At 40.0% G+C, this 22938-nt stretch overlaps 1 protein-coding gene across 1 annotated transcript in view; it reads right to left on the bottom strand.

The window, feature by feature from the left end:
- Nucleotides 1-22222, bottom strand: part of srgap3 (SLIT-ROBO Rho GTPase activating protein 3) — a 65532-nt gene extending 43310 nt beyond the window's left edge. Inside the window, exons 1-2 of the mRNA XM_083939064.1 lie at nt 21893-22222; nt 6529-6724 (exon numbers count right to left, since the gene is read on the bottom strand). Of these exons, the coding sequence (XP_083795190.1) occupies nt 6529-6724; nt 21893-21956 (260 nt within the window). The 5' untranslated portion in view covers nt 21957-22222. The remainder of the gene's footprint in view (nt 1-6528; nt 6725-21892) is intronic.
- Between the last annotated feature and the right edge of the window lie 716 nt (nt 22223-22938).

The raw sequence follows: 22938 nt of genomic DNA, 5'->3' as shown, positions 1-22938 counted from the left end.
GCATTCAGCCTGCTAATGAATCTGCGCTGGGAGGGTTCAGCCACTCGACGGTAGGCTGGGATGCAGCACATATGGAGGTCTATCCTGGTCAACATGACTATATTTTACTGCTCTGTTTTGATGTCCCTCAAAAAAATAAAGGTATAACTAGGCATAAGACACTAGGCTGACCCTAAAGTACTCCTCGGTAGAACCACGGTGGATGGATTACTGAATGAGCCCAACTGGGCACAGGCCCAAAGAGACGCAAAATGACTACAAAGACAAAATAAAACACTATAAAGGGACAACAAAATGGCCACAAAGAGTCTCAAAATGACTAAAAAGAGACACAAAGCAACCCCATAGAGACACAAAATGTCCACAGTGTACATTTTCTCATAATCTTCCCATGAGCACAGAGTTTACATAACTTTTACTGCAATGAATTACAGTCACATGCATGTTTGCCTGGAAATGGTTAGCTGAAATACAGAGTCAGAGATAACAAAGATAAACTAAAAGTGTGTTCACAAAATAAAGAGACTTAAGGCTCCAAAATGTTTTTCTGTGTTTGTGACAGTATATACTGCATGGTTGGGCTTTTGCCGGCAAAGTGCTTTTTATTAGACAAACAAGTGTTTTCTTACTTTGGCCCATTTGGTGTTTTGGTGGCTCGCCACGAACTTAACGGCAATAAAGTACGACGAAGGGAACAGTTCCAGGGCTTGTCACAACTGATTACCAGGATTTGTGGTCGCCCTGCCTGCTCAGACCAAAACTTGCTTTGGATAAATTACTGTTAGTTTGAATGTAATGTACCCTGTATATGCTTTAAGCAGTAAAAAGTAAAACATGTTTTCATGTTTTAAAACATGTGTCACAACACATGAAAGAGTGCGCAGTATGAATGACACTGTCAATATGACTGAATAATACATCCTTTAGATGTGTCAAGCATGGGTAGCAGCCTCCCACCAACATCCTCTGTGATCTGTGACTGTTTTAGATTGGTTCTTTAGCTCATAAATTTTAACCGTGATACATTTTGCTGTTTAAAATGAGGCACAGGGGGTTGCATAAAAAGACCATGTATTAAAAGTGTTATACATCGTTGTGTATCTACGTGAGTGTGTGTGTGTGTGTGTGTGTGTGTGTGCGCGTGTGTGTGTGTGTGTGTGTGTGTGTGTGTGTGTGTGTGTGTGTGTGTCTGTGTGTGTGTTTGTGTGTGTATCTGCAAAGAGACACTTTAGATTAGGTGTTTTTTTAACACCTGTCCCTCGCTGTGTGAATAAGATCAACTGTACAGTCCAAAGGTTAAGCCACTGTGGTGTGCAGCAGCAGCAGCAGCAAAGTTCTGTCTACCATCAGCCAAGTCTTAAACACCACAGTGCACGTCTCCTCTAACACATCTGGATTCAATTATCCAGTCAAATCCTCATCCACTACATACACACACACACACACACACACACACACACACACACACACACACACACACACACACACACACACACACACACACACACACACACACACACACACACACACACACACACACACACACACACACACACACACACACACAAGCACACACACACACACACACACACACACACACACAAACAAAACTTTCTGCTGCTTAACATACATATTGTATGTGTTGACATGATCTCATTCTATGTCAAGAGTGCCCATGAGTCCAAAATATGCTACTCAAATAAAAGCACTTTTTTTGCAATTTTTTTTGCAAATATGGAAACAATCAATCGACAGAGACACTTGTGTAAGAAAGTCATGCTTACATTGTCCAAACTGCTTAGACAGTGTGTATGTGGATACACTTTGCATGTTTTGCGTAATGTTGCAGCACTATATGTGCACATGCAGCAATATGCATTACTGCCCTATTAAATGTGTTGTCATTTCCTGTATTTACCGAACAACATGATGAGATTTTGTTGGTTTTATTTTACATTACTTTAGTACAGTTTATGCATTTACTGTATTTTATGTATTAGTAAAAACCAAACAAAATACAGGAATATCTGTGTTTTGGTTTTATTGGAGCAAGATAGAAATAACTTGCTGTGCAGCAGATCAGTGAGCATTTGAAAGTTAGACATCTTCATATTACACATTTCAAGATTCAAAATATGAAAATGTTAGGAATTTCAGTCCTGCTGTTTCCATTTGCAGGAATCAGAGCTGGGCTTAGAGTACATTCATATATGTTGGTGTAGATTCATTTTCTGAGGTCTGCTGCCAGATCACAGCGGGGCTCGTGTCCCGTTTCCAAACTGAGCTAAACTTGCCTACTTGCCCGAGGTGCTTGATTTTGGGAGCGGCTGCGCTTCATTTCATGCCCTGCGTGAGTCATGTACTAATGTGTTAGTGGTGGTTACTGTGCAGACAATCCCCATTTTTTTTCACCAGTGTACATTCCAGTGTTTCCAGAGCTGCAAATGTAAATGGGTCAAGGCTACCGGTGAGCTGATTTTGATCTAATGACATTCAATGACCTTCCTTATTCATCGTTTCCTTCACTTCTAAGTGAATCTTTTTATGCTTTTTGCTTTGCCTTTTCTACTTTGTCACTGGTTTTCAGACTACAGTTTTTCTTTCATTAAAATAGTACATGTTACATTATTAAAAGGTCCCATATTGTTCCTCGGCTGCAATGACGGTGCAGAGATGCAGAGAATGCCGATGTTGAAGACCCAGAAACACTGACCAATCAGAGCAGAGCAAAAAAGGGCATTTATGTAAAGTTGGGGGGAGGGAGATACTTCCATCTTGCTGACGTTAACTGACGTATAATGAATTAGAAACATTAGCACCACTGCCAGAAACTAGGCCGAGATTTTTTTCCAGGATCGGGGGGGAACAGGAGTAATTCTTTTAATTTCCCATGTCTCTAGGAGAGATTACACCGGCTTCGCGAGTAAAGTCCAGGCAGCCAGCGTTTATGATCTATGATTTAAACTGATATTCAACACAGTAACAAGCTCATAGACTGTAAAACACTGACCCTCACAGCCCAAATCCTCCTGAAGCTCCAAATGTTCTCATTTGTCCAGGTCATCGTTATCCTCAAAGCAATTTCAGTCAAAACCAACTGGACTTTGTTATTTGTCTAGGAAGACGTTTCACTTCTCATCCAAGAGGCTTCATCAGTTCATGTACACATCTGACCAGGCTGGGACTGGTCGTAGATAGCAGGCTGTATTGCAAGTCATTGTCCAAGTGCAGCTTTAATTAGCATAACAGAGCTAACGTTAACACTAGGGATGCAAATTATCGAGTAATTCATTAAACGTTAGTTGTTTCATCTTATCGATCATCGATGAACTATTAATTGATAAGCGGCAATTCCTCTGAGAAGCTGAATTTCCCTCTGAATAGGTTAACTGTATAGACATTTTAAATTAAATTCCATTACTAGGCAAAAGCCTTGGTCCTTGTTAACTTCCTGTCAGCTGATGTCGTTCACATTCACTGCAACAGGAATCAAATCATTTAGAATGTTTATGTTTACAACTTTGAAAAGGTCTATATGTAACATGAAATGCTGTCTTCCTTATGATATCAAGAAAAAATGCAAACCGTATTCCTTAATCACTCACTTGAGGGCAGGGAATAACATTTTGGTAGCATATCAAACATATTCTGAATAGAAAATATCCAAATATTACGAAGGCTACTTAACATAAAAATTGGAACCTCCATTGGAACATTCCAACATTGGAAACATTAAAAGCAGCAGCAGCATAAAAAAATCATTCCTGAATAGAAGAATACAATCAGGGCTCCACACTAACTTTTTTCACTAGGAGCACTGTGGCCCCAAACTGAAAATTTAAGGGGCGCAACCAGAGATTTTATGAGCACACATCGTAAATTACAATGTGCTGTTTCAAATTCAGTGTCACATTTTTATTGTGCTCTTTTGAAAATGCAAGACAGAAGTTACACCGACAGCACCATCGCTGTCATGACAGAACAATATAAAAAACAACATACATTCAGAATATGTGGTGTGACGAGACGATACACGATATTAAGTCCACGAGAACGAGAAGCAACGACAATTTAACACTAAACTCTACACTAAAATTTCAATATGTTCTTTACAGGGGCTATTTTAGCAGAGAGCTGTGGTGGTGCTGCAGGTGTCCTTGTATAGTACTTGTGTTAGCCCCAGTGTAGCCTACCGTTCTCACGGAGATAAGAAATTACCCCCTCCCCCGGACCCAGTCTAGCCGTCTAAAAGGACCCCGCCTGTCAACATACGGCACCGCTCCACACAGAGAGAGACAAGAAGGCTCATCTTACAGAACATATACGTTTCCATTTTATTAAGTAGATCAACTCACGACCAAGTTTTCTCCCGCTGTATATGTGTTTTAAACATGTGAACTGTATCTACACTGTGACTGTATATGTGCTTTAAACATATGCACCATATCTACAGACTGATCAGCTGAGCAGTCTGTGTGTCACCTGCTGCCTCCCTTGCTGCGCTGGGCAGAGAAATAAAGTCAATGAATCAGTTAAACACAGTTGAGTTCTTCCAATAGAGCTGACATGAAAACTATTTTGGTTTAGTAAATGTTTGCTGTCTGTCGGCAGCTCGTCACATACGGAGGCTTCAGGTCCTTCAGGTGCAACACTGTGATTAGAACTTGTTGCCTGATGTTAAAGAAACTGCGGGAGCTTACGTCTTGAAGTGGCTCCATTACTGCACTCCATTTTGGCCTCTTCATCCTGTCAGTGTACCGCTTCTGATTTGTCCGCGTTTGTCGTTGTTGTCTGAGCCCTGCTTCACACTCACATGGACTGGAGGGGAATTACATGTTCAAAACGCAATTACTTGCAATTTATTTATTTTAATCAAGTAATTTCTTATCGATAATTAATCGATAATCGACTGTAAAACACAGTTGTGTTCCTTAACAACACGGTGTGTTCCTAAACCATCTGTTTGTACAGTTGATCGACGAGAAAACCATCTCAAACCATCTGGGGCAAGCCAGAAAGTCAGTGAAGGTGTCATTTTTTAAAACGATGTTACATTCTGCTCGCCCATTGTTAATGAAAACTTATATATATATGTAAAAAGTTACACACAATCTTTAAATGCAGTACAAAGAAAAAAATCTTTTATCGTTTTCAAGTGTACTTCTATGCAGTAATTCTGTTAAATGAAATTGCATAAATTAGTATAGTATGCTTTAGCACTTTAATCCCTGTTAGTTGACAACATTTTAGTGTCTTTTGGTGTTAGCCGTCTGTCTACAAGGGTTCATCTAGCCCACAATCAAGCAACTTGTACAAAATAACACTGCATGATGCCTGAATATTTTTACTAAAAGGTCTTTGATAAATTACACAGATTTTAATTTAAAAACCACCTCCACAGGTTTCTGTCTGATGCAGAGCTTGTCAAAAGTCTGCCATATTTGTACATAATGGTGCCAATTAAACATAATGAAGCATAAAGCTTCACTCAAAGCCTTCTTCTATAAAGTTAAGTGCTAGATTACAGCACCACGAGTGCATTAGATTTGTTATGTTCAGCCCTCAACAGTCTTCAACAGCTTTAATGAACTGCATCCTCATTACTGTATCAGAACCAGCTGACCTTTAAAGATGTAATAATAGATATTCCCTTACAGTACATAATTATATTGGAGTATTTTGTTGTATATTTCTGCACTGCAATCAAACAAGGCACTGTGATTAGCAGCAGGGCTGGGTCTTATAGCCGGGTTATAAATAGTGAAGTCTTTGGATGGGGATACAGTCACTTAGCTTACAGATCCCTGTGGTCTGGGTACATGTGGAAAGGAAAAAGGGACAGTAGCTTTACAAAAATATATTTAAACTGAACAGAAATTAGTTGAATTTAAGCAAAAATCATTAAGGAAAGTAAATGTGAAAATGCAGCTTATTTCAAACAATAGCACACAAACAAGGGCGTAAATGAGGATGACAGACAAATATACCCCTCAGTTTTCTAAAATTCAAATGTCATCTTAAGGTTCAGTTGTTGAAATCCAGATGAGATTAAAAAAAAATGTTGATTGATATATTGCTGAGTTGCTTTCAATTATGAGTGCGCTTACAGCAATACGCTTGAGGTGAGTCATTTGTGGACTTTATTTTGCTCTGGATTCTGAGAGAAAGCCTGCAGGCGCTACCCAGGGCAGAAGCGCAAACTCCTCTGTGCTTTTTTTCAGGTTAAAAAAGCCCAACCTAATCTGTGTTTTTTTACACTGTTTAAAAACATACACATACACTTGAACATTAATCAAAAACTAAATATATGCGTCAGAAAAGGACAGTGATCTTTTAGTGAAGATGCACAGAGGAGAGGATGCAAATGAGGTCAGCAGTTCTGTCTTTTCATAGACAACTATTCATTTGGAAAGCATAGATAAAGATATGTAAAGGAACCAACGCCCTTGCACACCACCACTCAGATGCACAAATAATATACTTGCAACACTGCTCTTGCATCTCAAGTCTGCAGGGAGGGAAACTCACTTGAACTGTTGGTGTTCCCTGGAGCTGCGGATCTTGGAGGAGAACCTCTCGGCCAGTTTATCTAAGCTGCGGGAATATTCCAGTTCAATCTCTGCTTTGCGGCGGAAGAACTCCTGTAGGTCCTGCAGCAGCTGTATACGAGACTCCGACTGTTGCTCCAAGCATTTGAACTGCTCCACCAGCTGGTTACGTATCTCTGTTTCATCAAAAACACCAAAGAAAAATGATATGAGTCAAGTGTCCAATGTCACCACAGTGCAGAACATGCCCTGGTCAAAAACAGCATGTCATGATCATGTCATGAAGTGTAATACAAAACTATTTGGCCTAAAGGGGCATTTACTCCTGTTTCTATTTTCCACACACCCATTTCAAGTTGTAGGATGGTTTTCTACACTGACACTTGACACTGAGACTGTGCAGGGTTTTTTTTAACATTGTTTAACTAAAGGAAAATATGTTTAGATTAATTAATCGCACACTTGCAGCCAAAATGCAAAAAAATGATTTCATAATTTACTAACGTTTCACATGTCGAACCCTGAAGAAGACTTTCAAGACAAAACGTTAAATTAGACTATCTTTCCTCACACCTGTACTATCAACGTCATCAGCAGCTCTCCAACACTGGTGTGTTTCCCCCTCTCTCTCACCTAATAGACTGATTAATCAGCCAATACAAGTAACAACAGTAGGTTTTCCTCAAAATCTGAAATAGTGACTCAGCGTGCAATAAAAACTGTGTAATGACTTCTGTAGCATATATGCCAATCTTCAGAGAAATGCTGCTGATGGAGAAATAATTAATTGAAATAACATATTTGTACACCTTTACGATTCTGAAATTCCAATGTTAAATTCTCCCAGGGTCTTTTAAGGCTAATTCAGTCATCAAAGAGCATATCAAAGAAGGACACCTCCAGTCTGGATAAACTGATCCGCATGAAACTGCTGGACATTATGGACAATGGCAGCCACCCCCTGCACACCGTCATCAGCACCAAGAGAAGCTCAGTTAAAGGCTGCTCCTGCCAAAGTGTAGGACCAACATGCTCAAGAACTCCTTTGTCCCTGAGGACATCATCCTCTACAAGTCCTCTCTCGGGGGCAGGAGGAAATAAATAGGACAGAAGGAGTGGGAGCCACTCACTGTGTAATTAATAACCTACTCTTACACACCTGGACACTTATGTTCTTTTTTTTTTGTTCAATGACTTTATCCACCACTTAAGTGCAATAATTTAATCTTACTGCTCATCTCTGTCATACACAGTCACATATTTTATCTTATACATTATATTTACTCTACATTTAACTTATCTGATTTCATTTTTCGTGAACTTTATTTTACCTGTATTCTTACATCTACTTCATATATATCTAACTAAGAGTTTATTATTTACTGATTATTGTATTTTTCATATATATACTTTCTGTATTTAGTTAGCTAGAGTATATTGGTTATCTTATACTGTATTTTTTTATACCTCCGTTGTGTTTTTGTAAGATGCTGGAAATTAAATTTCCTTGCGGGAGTCATGGCAAAGGGATCAATAAAGAGAAGTCTGAGTTCAAGCTAAGCAGGCATACTCAATCAATTATCTATAATATCTAATCATCTATTATATACAGCATATAACAATTGTTTGCAATTAATAATCATCAAACATTAATCTAAGCTATTTCATAACTCCATCAGAGCAGCAGAAACATAAAGCGTTAAGCCGAGAGTGAGAATGACCAGTGAGGCTCCATGCCAAGCTAGAAGGTAACCGGTGTATGTATTATGTACCATAGCAAACTGACCACATTTCAACTTAAATGAGAAGAACCGGTTTCTCACAAAGTGCATTAACAACAAAATAAAAATAGGAATCCAGTCTAGCAGGTCTATACTGTGGTGCAAGTAGAAGAATATCTGATGCTGGCAGGCAGACTACAGATCCTTCAAGGCAGTAGGAACCCACGAGAGAGACCTGATTCCTCTTTGTAGCGCTGTCATCAGCAGCGATGATGCCGAGGCTCAGGAACAGAGAAAGGCCTATTTTGCAGAACAGAAACACAACCTGATGGAAGAAGTTAGCGCAAACAGGATGAGCGGTGTCACTCTTTAAGAGGAAGGAAAGCTCCAGAACTAATGAGCATCTTTTATTTAAAACCAAAATCTTGTTTGATCGTCTCATATTAAAGACGTTTTATCGTCACATTCAAACTATTTTTCTCAGGGTAGTTCCCGAGTCAAGTCTAGCAGTTGAATTAAATGGTTAGAATTCATGATTACAGCGCATCCAGCAGTGGTTCCATCACGGCGCTTGTAAGCGTTTGGTGTTTCTCTTGAGGTCTTTAGGAATTCTTTAGTGTGATGACAACATTAAAGTGTGGTTTCTTAAGGAAATGTTGAATTCCTTCGTTAAACGCAATGAATTCCAACAGGAATACACAATTAATCACATTATGTAATGCACAGGATTTATATGGCCAGCTACGTCCAGCTTTTCCTCTACTTACATGAACTTTTACTACTGTATTGCTGTCTTTAAAAGGTCTGCCAGGTAAATCACTTGAGAGCAGCTGTGGGAAAATGAACTTTCTAAATGTAAGTCACTGCATGTTCTAACAACCTTGATGAGTCATTGCAGGGTATAACACTAAATAAAAAGACTGAGGATGGATTTTATACATGACCAAGCCATGTCACTGCCAGGCAGAAAAACTGCTGACTGAATGGTGAAACCACTGCAGGACACAGACTGTGTTTTTTCATGATGTTGAGGGTGTAATTTGGTCAGCCAAGCCCTCCTCGTGGATATATGCAGGCTCCAACTGCTGAGGAAGCTCACCATTTGAACCGAAACAGCGATGTTGTGGGGGCGAGCTTTTTCTCTCCCTGTGATGTTGTGCCGCCTGGCCTCAGCCTCGAGCAGCATGCTTCACTCTGTGGTTAACCAATGTCCCAGCCCTCCCCTTCATCCTAAAGGCCTCCCTCTGCCTCCCAGCTCTGAGGGCTTAAAGCTCAGTTTTTAGTGGGTGCCTCGCACCAGAGCTCAGAGCAAAATACTACTTGTTACTATTCTTACTGCTGCTTCAGTCCAGACAGGAATGTTTTGCTCTTCCAAACATGCAGCTATGTTCCCTGTTTGCAGTGGGTTTTTTGTTTTTTTTAAACGGTGCCAAAGCAGGCTAACCAAGAGAAATGCCCCAGGAAACTGTGACAGTGATGTGCGTGAGTGACAGTGGGGACTTTTGAAAACAGTCTTTCACAAAAAGGAACTCTGAACCAGCAGCCGCAGCTTAGCATTTGACTGATGAGTTTGGAAAAATAGGTCACGCACACCAGTAGTGTGCCTTTCCCTCTCAGAAACCATGAGCAACTGGAGAATTATTCCCTAAGTATTCCCAGCTCTTTGAGTGGCTTCAATGGCTGTGGTTTATACAAAAAGAGGGACCCCTCTCTGTGTGGTTCTTTCTGATCTGTGAGCAGAATGTGAATGTAGACGTGCAGTAAAAGTGACAATGATTGTTCATCTTTTTAAACACCACCAACAGAAGACCTGTGCACTATTATTACATGCCTTGAATAAATAAATAAATCTTTCTGATGCATAATTGTCTCTTGCTACCAAGTGCAGAAATAAAAAGACCAGCATTTATAGCATATAAAACACTCTGGAGTAGTTTGATACGTAGTACTGCTTTCAAGAATGATTACTGGTTCAAACCACCAACAAATCAAGTTTTTGTTTTTAAAGCTGTTGGAAGGATTCATGTTTTATATTAGAGACCTTTTGTTTTCTATAATATCTGCATAATACATAATCTCAGGATAAATGTCTTGAACTACACCCAACACCTCATACTGTACCTCCCTTTTTTTCTGACATGAACATATGAAACTAGGCTTTGAACCCACAGATGCATGTGTAAAGATGCTCAACATGGATGCCCCACATTCAGTTTAGCTGCTCTGGTTTTCTTGGTTTTAAAACAACAATAAATTAATTAGACTGCTCCAGATATGTCTTTTAATAAAATTACAGTTTATGGGATGAAAAAAACACTGCCGTCAATGTATTAAAGGTCCCATGTTGCAAAAATATTCCCAGTTCTTTTTTATTATAAAGCAGGTCAAGGAGCTATGGTAATACTGTGAAAGTATAAAAAATGCTCAATCCACAGATAAATGCACACAGCCTGTATTCAGAAACAGGCGCCAAAACGGAGTGTTTTAGACAGAGAGTGAGTTGTTCTCATACACAGACAGTATGAAAAAAATAATTTTGAACATTAAAGCATGTAAACATTTTTGGGCAAACCTTACCAAAAGCACAATTCCTCCAATTCAAAGTGAGCAAGTTTAACCTTGAATGGTGTTGCTCGATTAATCAGGCAGCTATTATCTGCGGCAGACTTGTGTGTTGCCTCTCAGTCTTTCTATTTAGAAATGAAGCCATCTGCTTATTTTCTTTCACTTTTTTGAGAAGGGAGGTGGGGGGTTATCTTCAGACAAAAAGGCAGAAAGAGAAAAGGGGGAGGGGGGATGGGGGTTTGACTGGAGCAGCTGAAATATGGTCAAATTCTTGTGGGAAATAAAGGCCAAAAGATAGTTTTGTGCTTCAAAGCTTTACAACAACTGAGCCAATAATTGAAGGAACTTGTGACAGCATGGTATAATTACATTTTTGCTTTTGTAATTGCGAGTAATACGGAGTTCTTGTTACCAGTAGAGTTACATTCAATGAAATGTAGTCCTTTTTTTGTGTTACGCAAACCTTGTTTTTCTGTTTCTTTCACTTACTCGTTTTCATGACTAAAAACAGCTTCTGAGCTGTCAGCTGTAATATAAAGTCCACTACATTTCCTTCTCTAAACCTCCCAATAAAGTTTAGCAAAAGCAAAAATAAATCACAAAAGCTGCATTAATCCAACAACATATCTAATCAGTGGCTTACCGTAACACTAAACTAGAGATGGAGCCGCATTATTGTACTTCTCAGATCTATTGGAATCAAAGGTTTTTTTTTCTTTTGAACCAAAGTTGTCTGCAGATAACTTTGGTTCAGCCAAGAACAGACTATTCAGAACAGACTGTTCTGCAGGCTGGTGAATTACTGGCCCTCATTTACTGTATATGACATATTATGAGAGCAGAAGGTCATGATGGACATTCTCGACCTCGGGTCAATACATCGTTGTTTTAAAGAGCCCTACCCCTTCCACTGGGCACCTGCTCCACAATATAATTACCCCTGCACTGTTTAAGGACAGGAATTGAAAGCGCAGTGAACACTTGTCTGCTCACAGGAAACCCTCTGAAAACAATAGTAGGATGTTGGAGATTCCTGAACTTCGACCCTCACAGACAAAACCCTGTATTGGCAGCTGTGTAACAGCGCAGTATGGTGATGTTTCTAACAAAGGGTGAATGAACTGAAATCTGTCTTCTAGAAAAGGGTCTATAAACAGTTACACCAAATGACAGCCTCCATCTCAATTCTCATGTACAATGAATGTATAAAGAAAACTGGTTACTGGACGAATACGCCCCAAATGTTTTTTAAGGCTTCCATAGGTATTTGTGTTTTTGTGCCTATTGAGCGTTCACAGTACAGAGACTTCCTGCGGCTGCATTGGCTGACATGAGTTAACTGTTGTGTTGTGCTTAGAACTTAAAGCAAATATTACCTTACTGGCATGTAGCACAGCACTTAGTAGAGAATTTAAACATGAACAACTCCGCTTTCCTCCAAAGTCCCATTTTATCTGGACGGAATAAAATGATGGTCAGATTTTTATATGAAATATATGAGAATTGAATATTGATTCTTTTACATTTTAGTGTGCCATCCATCTTTTAAGAGCATTTTAAGATTACAAAAGACAAGTCTAAAAATGGCATAGAGGTAAGAATTGCTTCAAATATATTCTATATATTGATAATTCTGGAAAAAAATGAAAAAGAGTGATTCTGACCAATGGCAGAGGAACACTCTCCTGCTTGAGGAGAGAAACAGAGGCAGTGTGCATGCGTGTTTGGAAGATACAGATGGACATCAAAGAAGTGCATTATGCTGTAGGTGTAGTTTGAGAGGTATCTATAGACTTTTGAAATCATTTGTTACTCAACTGTTGTTTCATCATGTTGATATCAAACATTTGGCGTGATGTCAAGCTCATTTATATCTGGCCATTTTGTGGAAGACTGAATGTTGTAATTGTTATGGGTCTGAGTAATCTTTCATGTTAGGGTTGTTTTGGCAATACAAGTTTGTAAAACATTCATTAAAAGGACTATAGCTATAGTTTTATGGAAGGCATAAAACCTTTGTCAGGAGGTCTGAAGGGTATGGTTGTCTCACTATTCCGAGGATTGGTGATCATAAGTATGAGAAATGTTTTATTCAGATATGGATTTGTAGGTAATGACGTTTTTTGTTTAGCTGATTTTTGTTCGCTTCTTTGTTGGCAGAATGGTCAGGAACAGAAAGACAGACAAGGGAAGTGTGCCACCAGACATTATGCTCTTGGCTGTGAGGAAGGTCAAAATACAAAAGGGCCTTAATGACTATTATAAAGATGGTGTATATTTTATAAACAGAATATTTGAGATTGGGTTTTTTACTGAAAACTATTAGGACAACTAATTGTAGTGGGGTTGGTTGTAACAATGTGTCTTTGATGATTAATAACTTGAATGAAAGAGATACCCATTTCAACCGAAGATGTAAAAGTTTGACAACTGACCCTGGTCTCCCCTACAGCCTCTGTAGATTTTTTTTTAATCTTCATGGGGTGAGTGTTTGTTGCTCAAAACATTTCTACAAGTTCTTTTCTTCAGCAGAACTCACAAGATACTGTACGTAATGTTTTATTTTTTGTTTCCCTCAGATAAAAATTCAGCTCCGTGCAAAAGATTGTCAACAACTTCCCCAACAGCTGTAAACAGATGTAAAACTGATCCAAACTAAAAAGGGATTTTGACATTTCCTCAGCACTTACTGTATCACCTCTGATGTACTACGGACACATTTATGGGCTGAGAACAAGACATTACTTTTGTTATCTTGTGAAAATTAAACCTACGCCTCCTCCTCCTCCTGTGGTCAGTTCAGGACACCAGTGGTGATGCACTGGTGCAGTATTTTACTGCAAGTCTGCTGTTTAGGAGGACCATGTGACGTTCTGACGCAATGAAGTCAAGATAAAATTGGAGTGCAGTAAATGAGAGGGATTTTCTGCAGAGCATCACGAAAGCAGAAGGGGAAGCCAGGCTGTGCAGGACAGCAGGTTGCCAGAGGAGGAGCAAGAAAGATGGATAATTCACTGCAGGGCAAGAAGGTTAAGATATTATCTCAAATATAGAGGGTTTGACGGTACATGTGGCTTATACATCCATGTTAAGCATGCATGTAAGTTATTCAATGAATCAATAAAAGCACAGATTCCACTTTGTGTTTTTGGATGTTGGTGCAGTGAGTGCGTGTGGAGGAAAGCACGACATGTAACCGTGTAATGGGGATAAATTATAAATCATAACCAGCCTCAGAAACATTAAACACTTTGAACGTCCTTGGGCGTCCACATCACCATGCGGTAAGACACACACGCGCGCACACACACACACACACACACACACACACACACACACACACACACACACACACACACACACACACACACACACACACACACACACACACACACACACACACACACACACACACACACACACACACACACACACGCCAAATTTCACTAACCTAATCCCCAACTCAGCTCTGCAGTGTCTGGGCTCTACACTGCAGAGCCAAATTCACATGAAAAGCAGACAAATGCAACACTTATCCAGACCTTTATTCACTCTCTCTGTCCCTCACACCTCATAATACAAGTTCCAGTCGTTGAACTAATCCCCCATTTCTCTGTTCTTTTTCTAAAATCCCCTAATGATTAATGCAATTTGGATTCACGAAGGGACGCTCCTGATGTCACTGCAGGTTCCCCCTCTGTCTGTCCGTCCCTATCTTGCCTACTCCCTTATTAGCCCAGGCTGCTGCAGCACATGTACTTAGAGATAAGACAACAGAAGCTGAGACCAATCAATGGCTAAGCAGAGGTGAGCCAACAAAGCATCCTGCAGCAAGATGTCAGCTGTCAGTCTCTGGGTCGTCCCTCACTTTTAATCCTCCCTCCTAATTATTTGCTGGTTTATTGGATTTTCCACTGGACTAAAAATCAATCAAATGAGCTTGTCTAGTGCAATAATTTCACTAACTTCGTACTGGAAACTAACACTAGATAGGCAACTTTTTTTTTTGTCATCTTAAACTATCTGTGATAATAACCTTTATGATAAACAGCTTATTTAAGCCTCCCAAACTGCAATTAACCTTAAACCGCACTGATTTGAACACTCAACTCCTGGTGACAATAAAATGAGCATAATGATCAATTGTCGTTATGTTTCACAGTGCAAGGAAAGGAAAATCATCCCAGACTTCCTTATCGCTGGCTGGCATTGATTTCCTCTCTGGTGCCTGTATCATCACGTCAGCACGTTATAGCTTCAAGGAAGCACAAGCATATAAGATACAAGCTGAAACACGCCCTTTCAGAGTTTAGCTGTCCATCATTTGCTGTATCCAGGAACCAGCTCTGCAGGACCAGGCTGAGAGGTGTCTCCATGGCAACACAGGCGTGCACCAGTCTCTGGAGAGCAGCTTATTGGAGGAGAGGTGGACTCTGATGGATGTGGACAGGTGGCAGCATTGAGTGAGGATGCACGTGCAGATGCATGCACTGAGACATGAGTATACATTTGTGAAGTTGATAAGGTAACCACCAATCAAAGCTATCAAAACTAATTTGACTATTTCCTTCTGAACACTGATTGCATCAAATTAAAGAAAGATACCCACACCGCATGGTAGAAATGCACTGGAAGTTTTAAATGGCTCAATTTATCTTAGATTTAGCTTTTCTAAAGTAGTAGAGTGTGTGGGCCTCTGAACCAAGATCAACTCAAGCACGGTTCTTCACAGGCTCTAAGTAGGTGAAACTGAGAGCAGAGTGCAGTTGAAAAAAGACAGAGAGAGAGAGAGAGAAATATCCTGTGTTGAGTCACAACCAAAGGACCCCCTTAAATTCTGCATATTCTAGAGACGCCATACACTGCATTTACTGTAAACTGTAAACTAGAAATTAACCTTTGGGTTTTGGACTATTGGTCAGACCAAACAAGCAATTTAAGGATTTTTTCCCCCGCTATTTTCTGACATTTTACAGACTAAAAAAAATCATCATTAGTTGCAGTTATACAGTTAATATATAACAACAGTTGTGTGCTAATTTTGAGCCTGTGCCATATAAGCTTCTATTTCTACCATCAGTAGTGGGTGAGAGGGAATTGTGAGCTGCAAATAGGTACATTCTTTAATTATCTAAAGTCTATAGTGGGACCTGTGCTTCACCGGTACATAATAAAGTTAATTTCACTGGTCCCAAGCCTGCACCAGAAGACCTTAACTAATTACTTCATCACATTTTTCAAACTCTCATTGCAGAGTTATTTTTGCACAACTGCCCTGTTTCCTCCGTTTCTACGGTTACAATCTTTCAGCAGGAAGTTAGTTTTTTAATTCTTTTTTTGTATCAATCATTGATTCATCTCAGCATGGATACTTGTTGAACAATAAAGCCAAATAATGTTATAATTTTCCTATAATTTTTGATTTCTCAATTTGCTCTTTTTTCTCCATTTGGATTTTCTATGGTGGTAAAAAAAAAACATGCTAGGTCACTCAGTCACTGACACTGACAAACTTCATTGTCTTTGACTCTCACTGAATCTTTTCAGATTAAAACTTTTGTTGAATCGTTATAAACTAGATAACAGTTATAAATTGTGCTTTTAGAAATAAAAACTACAAATGGTCGGAATTAATTTAAACTCCTGTCCTGTCAAATAGTTTGTATATATGAAAGAATCATCCATTCATTAAATCCGAGGGAACATTTAATGCATGTTTGGTTTGTCAGATGGAGCAATCATTCTTAGATTTAAATTAAATTGCAGCCCTGTAACTAGGTTTTAGTCCCCCAGCAAACAGCAGTGCATTATTGGACTTGTAATACAATCATGGCGTTGACAGCTACACTTCTCTAGACAGTGGAGACTCAAATTATTTCAGCATCCACGACTGTATGAAACGAAAAGTGAAATTGTGCACTGACTGGCACCAAATAACCAAGTAAATTGAACTGTTTTTCTACTTAAATGAACCTTTGTCTACTTCATCAATGCCAGCACACAAACCGGGAAAAAAAGAAATTCTGTGACTGTGTTAAATGATAATCTACGCCTGGCAGATCACCCATTTCATGAAAGGCTGATTATCTTGTGAAACGGACAGAACGATGTCTCAATTTATCAAGTGGCAGCTGCGTTCGTTATGGAGACCAGAGCAGAGTCAGCAAAGTTGAGAGAATTCTGATGCACAACTATATCGGCTATGATTAGGGGTGTCACAAATTAAATTCTAAATTAAAACATTTATCAAAATTAGCTTTCAATTTCAATTATTGAAATCAAAAGCAGGATCAGCGATTTTAAAAAATGATTTCATCTTACCATGTGGCCTTTGTCATATCACACTTGACACCATGAACCCCTTTTTTGAGAAGAATTTGAAAATGTGAATGACAGTTGCCACAAAACCAACTGTCTACCAATGGTATAGCTGAGCATGATGATAGCTCTTTTTCTTTAAGAGTTACAGTCACAGGTAATCTCTTGTCATCTTTGTCAAACTTCATTAATATATTGTTCTTCTTTGATGGACACAAATGAAGAGCGGCTAAGATACTGTATCTGGCAGACCTGTTGGCTATAATAATACTATGAAAAATACACATTTTTAGGTATATGAGTGGATTGATATCACTCTTATGTCTTATTGATATCACTCTTATGTCTATAGTATAAAGCTACCACCAGCAGCTGCCTAACTTAGCTGCTTAGCATTAAGACGGGAAAAGGGGGAAAACAGCTAGCAAGAAACAGTCTGACACATAGGTTCCCCGTAAAACAGCAATTGACGTTTTTTCACTTCATTTTTGTCGGGTTGAAACGAGAAATAATAGGATGCTGGTAGGCCAGAGCTGAGCTAGCTACCGCTTGATTTAAAGCTTTCTACTTAGCATATACCCACAAGAACTGTATCAATCTTCTCATCTAATTATTGGCAAAATCTGAATGAGAATCACTTCCTGAAATGTCAAAATTCACAGTATATTAATAGAATAAAATCATGCAATCTAAACTGCGTCATCAACAGAACAACATCCCTGTTCGTTTGACTAGTCTCTGCCACACAAACAAACCCACCCAAAATGTATTGGACCGCAGAATAAACAAGCTGTTCCACTAAAGACTAATCCATCTAAAAGCCAGAAGATGATTTTTCTTAAATGTTCTTTCAGTCACCTGCAGGTTTGCCAAACAAGCTGCCGCTGAGTCAGTGTGACCGATTCTTGCCCAACTCCCAACATGTCTAAGCCAGCTTCATGCTGCTCAGCCGGATCTTGATAGCCAACTTACCAAATCACACCATGATGGTAACAAGCTTCAGCATCAACTGACCAACACATTATAGGAAACATTAATATCATATACCGCAAGTTATTTAGGCCAATGTTCGCTGGGTTTCAGGCAGCTGCTATATTTTATATTACATTTTTAAATATCTGTCTGCAGTACACTTTACATGGAAGTGTTATTTTTTTTTTCTGCTGCTAATATACACTTTGTTATTTGTTAATAAGTAATATTAAGTACATTTATATCTGTGTTCATTCGTTACCTTTTTTTAACAAGGCTAAATGTTTATGTCAAACCTGATGCCTTCACTCACATGGCGAGGTACAGCAGTACCATTCAACAGCAGTATCGCCCGATACGCTTAGCCCAGGTATCGGTATCTGATTGGATCGGTGCATCTGTAGTTTTTTCACTACTCCTACAACTTTTGAGCAGTCATCACAAAATGTTGTACAAAACATCTCTGGACAAAGCTGAAAATAGTGACTTTTTCATGTTTTTTAGGTTATATACAGTTTTACTTTAGCTAGCCCTCAAAGTATGCTCAAATGCTGTGGGCAGGGTTTATATTACAAAAAATGTCGTAATTCCTGATCGCTTTTCTGCTATTGCAACCACAGCTGCCTGCAAAGAAGACATGATATATCACCAAACCACACACATAAAAAGGTGTGTGATCACAAAACTTGATTTGAATTTGCGAATAACACACTTTTCACCCTGCAGAAATTGGGGGAAAAAACTTTATGCAGAGCCCTGTGACATACAGTCCTTTTTTTTAAATGTATGTTGATTCAGTTACTTTCAGGATTTTTTTAGGTCTGCTAGGGAGGTTAAACTTGTTTTGAGGTAGTCAGAAAGGGACCAGCAGAGACTAGCAACAAAACTAAAAACTGAACCTTGAGGAGCAAAAAACAGCTCCCTTTTCAGTATCGCCTCAAGTGTGTGTGTGTGTGTGTGTGTGTGTGTGTGTGTGTGTGTGTGTGTGTGTGTGTGTGTGTGTGTGTGTGTGTGTGTGTGTGTGTGTGTGTGTGTGTGTGTGTGTGTGTGTGTGTGTATTGTACATGTGTATTCCTTGAATGGATGGACATTATTACGTACACTGGAGGACGCTGAAAATATTCAAAGAGCCGTTTCCTGCGTTCATTTTCCTGATCAGAGCAGTTGCTGTATAGTCTGAAGAAAAAAAGAAGGACAAAGTCTTGTGTAATTTACATCGCATCAGAATTGTGCCTCCTCTCAAGCACAATTAATGTATTTGTGTGTCTGTATGCGTGTCTTTGTGTATTGGTGTCAGTGTGGCTAACGACTGCCGTGGTCGTGCAACAGTGGTTACATCTAGAGAAAGACTACCATCAAACTAATCCAACGAGTTAAGGCACCGATGATGCTTCTCAGTCAGCTTGTTCACTTATGATCACTGGACTTTTATGGCATCCAGTTTTATATCATAAAGACTGATGGTTCAGTTCATCCTCCTCCTACTGACATGGACGTATAAGATTATACTGAAGTTATATTTCAGCCTCAGAACCTGCCCTGGAGCATAAATGTCAAACAGCTGCTGATGGTTGTGCCCCGAAACCAACACTTCACAAGCTGCCTATTAAACTGGCAAACAGGAGGAGCTGCCGTCCAGCAACCACATGATGGTAAGCTATAAAACAGAGTTTGAGCTCCTCGGTTCAGCCCCACTCTTGTCAGTGTATGACTCCTCTCTATTGGCATGCTAATGCAGGATCTGCTAGCTGAACAGCTTGAATAAAGTGAACACCATCTCCCAAGGTCTTTCCGAGACCTCTGCTTTGGCAGCAATCCTCAAGGGTCATCAGGAATTCATTAATAGCCGTGGGTTAAGAGAAGTTTGTTACACTGCAAAACAGGAATTAAAGTCTATACATTTAAGGAAATATTTCGTCATAGCGAATGTTTGGGTAGCGTGTCTTCTTTGTTGTTAAAACTACTGCTGAAACCAAATTATTTTCTTTATTAGCCCTCATACATAATAAAGCAACCCTGTGATCTTGTTATGACCCGATCAATGACACACTGATGATTTGACCCCCTCTGACATGCACACATTAACCATAAAGCAATAACTCAGAGTAAGACAGGTGCAATTTCCAATCTGAATTTCATTACACTGCGCTTACTGCCTGCTTTGATTCATAACATTGTCATTGTTGTGAGTTGGTGGATGTCTAGAGCAGAGCCCTCCGTGTCTCTAGGCAATGCAACACACCAGCTGTGAATGAGACACAAGCAGCATTCTCCATAAATTAACATTTACTTCGTCCTTGCACATTTCAAGCAAGGGACCCATCTAATGCAAAGAGGGAACACACTGGGCCTGGCTCTATGAAACAAGAGTAATTCTCCCATGGCTCAGTTGGTTCCAAGATGAATTATTGATGCCTGAATTATGGAAAAAATAGCCTGGAGTAAAGTGGTAGGCAGCAGAATAAAAAACTAGACATGCAATTTTCTGAATGACCAGCACATGCCACAAGACAAAACTGGCACAGAGAGTGTAGTAGGTGAGAATCAGTCAGAATACAACCACTCATATTGTGAGCATCCAAAGGTCTGGACTGGTGCATGACTGGCAAGATGGTCAGCTGAAGCCTAAGGCGTAACATTAGTGAATCCGCTGAGAGTGAGAGTGCTAGTAACATGACTGAACCCCAGCTCCTAACTAGTCTACTCTGCTAGTAAGTAAAGTATGTCCCCCTTCATTGTGACACCACACAGCAGAATAAACTGTTACTTCATGCATCTTGTGATTGTTTATTTGGGTGGCCTGTATTCCGTAGGCGGCTGCTTGCATGGACTTTGAATCTTGTTTTTATTTATTTATTTTGTTTTGTTTTTTCACAAATCTTGACATCAATCTGGATCGACGTGTTCATCATAAATGCAGCCAAGTAATTGTATTGGTCTGAACCTCCGGGTGACCCCACGTCTAACACAATGCTGAGACAAACATATTGACAAATAATTAGGATTCTGAAATACTCTGTAAGTAAAATCCAGAATCCGCTCTTAAGTGTGGAAAAAGGAGTGGATAGAGAGTGTTAGAGAGTGTTTGATCCATGTTGCCAGAGGAGAGCAGTCAAGAGAAAACAGACAAGAGGCAGAACGTGAGCAGTGTGTGATCAGCTCTGTGGATTAAAACTAAACCGCCCTGACATCACAAACCACTGAAAAATGAATGTATTAAATGCATGCAATCTATTGTAAAACACTTGATCAACATCTCTAACCGCACCAGCCACAGTAAGCCAAACACAGGCTCCTCGAAATGTAAAAGAATGAGGTGTAACACAGCAGTGAGTTCTTCATCCTGCACTGATTTTCAACACAGGGATCCATTTACCCGGCAATAAAGCTGTACAACCACGATCCTAACCACATTATGACAAATGAAAATTCAGTGCACAGAAACCCCCTCTGGCTGTAGTTGGATTCATTTAAAAAAATCTTTGCACACGGAAGAGAGAGAAAATAATAATAATTAAAAACAACACATGGGTCCATTCCTCGCACTCTGATGCTCTTGTCATTGGATTGACTGTCACGGTTTACCTGTCATCATCTGTGGGGAGAATCTGCCAACGCTCGCGGTTTCAACGCTATATATTAGAGATGGATTGCAATATATTACATGAATAAAAAGCTAAGCACAAATACAGAGGTTCTTGGTCAGCGGACTGCCTCTGCAGAGACAATGCACACAGAGCGGACACAGACATCACATTCACACCGCACCTTTCACTTGGGTCTCATAGTCCGCTATGATCTCCTTATCCTTCTTGTATTTCGTAGAAGACATCGTTCCTCTGCTGTTTTCTCTTTCCTTCTTTTCTTTATGGTGATACCCTGTAGGTCGAGGACTGTCTCGGGTCTGAGGTGATGATCCCGGACTTTCAACGTTTGTGCAGCGCGTTCCTCCTTTTCTTCTCTAGTGGCCGTGCATTGAAGAGAAAATCTTAATTGTACACACAGTTTACATAAACCTCATCGCTGCATGGACGATACACAAGCAAGCAGTCCAATGTTGCATTCTTCTCTTTTTCCTCTTCGGGGTTTTTCACTCTGGCAGCGGAACCGAGTCCTCCTCCTCCTCCTCCTCCTCCTCCTTCTCCAGTCAAGTCAGACGCTTCAGCAGGAAAAAAAAGACACAAGCGAGCTCAAAACCGCGATAACAGCATGATGAAGAGAGCGGAGCGGACGCTTGAAGGGGTTTCAAGCAGTTAAGTCCCTGTTGTAGCTCCTGTGGCCAGAAATAAACAGACGTGCGTGTACGAGCGGCGAGAGAGGCAGACAACCATCCGCACACTGACAAATTGCGCTGCAGGGGAACAGGAATTTAAAAGATCGTCACGTGAGGAGCCTCCTCGTATTGTCAACCAGCCTCCCCATTTTCCTCCGCCCTCATACACACACACACACACACACACACACACACACACACACTCACACACACACACACACACACACACACACACACACACACACACAGAAATGTCATTTATGTCTTTCAAATTTATTATGACCACCCTTTATCTTACATCGGCCAACAGACATCCTCATCCTCATCCTCATCCTCATCCTCATCAACCAACACCAGTGACCTGCCTGTCTGATAACAATCATATCCATGTTTTCTGGAGATAAAAATAGACCTATACTTCCCCCCCTTTAGACTCCATTGCCATGGAAACCACACACGTTTACCTCTGCATTACTTTCACCCTACTGTTTAGCAGATGTGTCACATCTCAGCAGCAGAGGCTGGGAGGGATAATCTCTGA

This window comes from Echiichthys vipera (assembly GCF_963691815.1).
Source record: "Echiichthys vipera genome assembly, chromosome: X".
In the NCBI taxonomy this organism is placed as follows: Eukaryota; Metazoa; Chordata; class Actinopteri; order Perciformes; family Trachinidae; genus Echiichthys; species Echiichthys vipera.
This window is presented reverse-complemented; position numbering and strand designations above follow the sequence as displayed.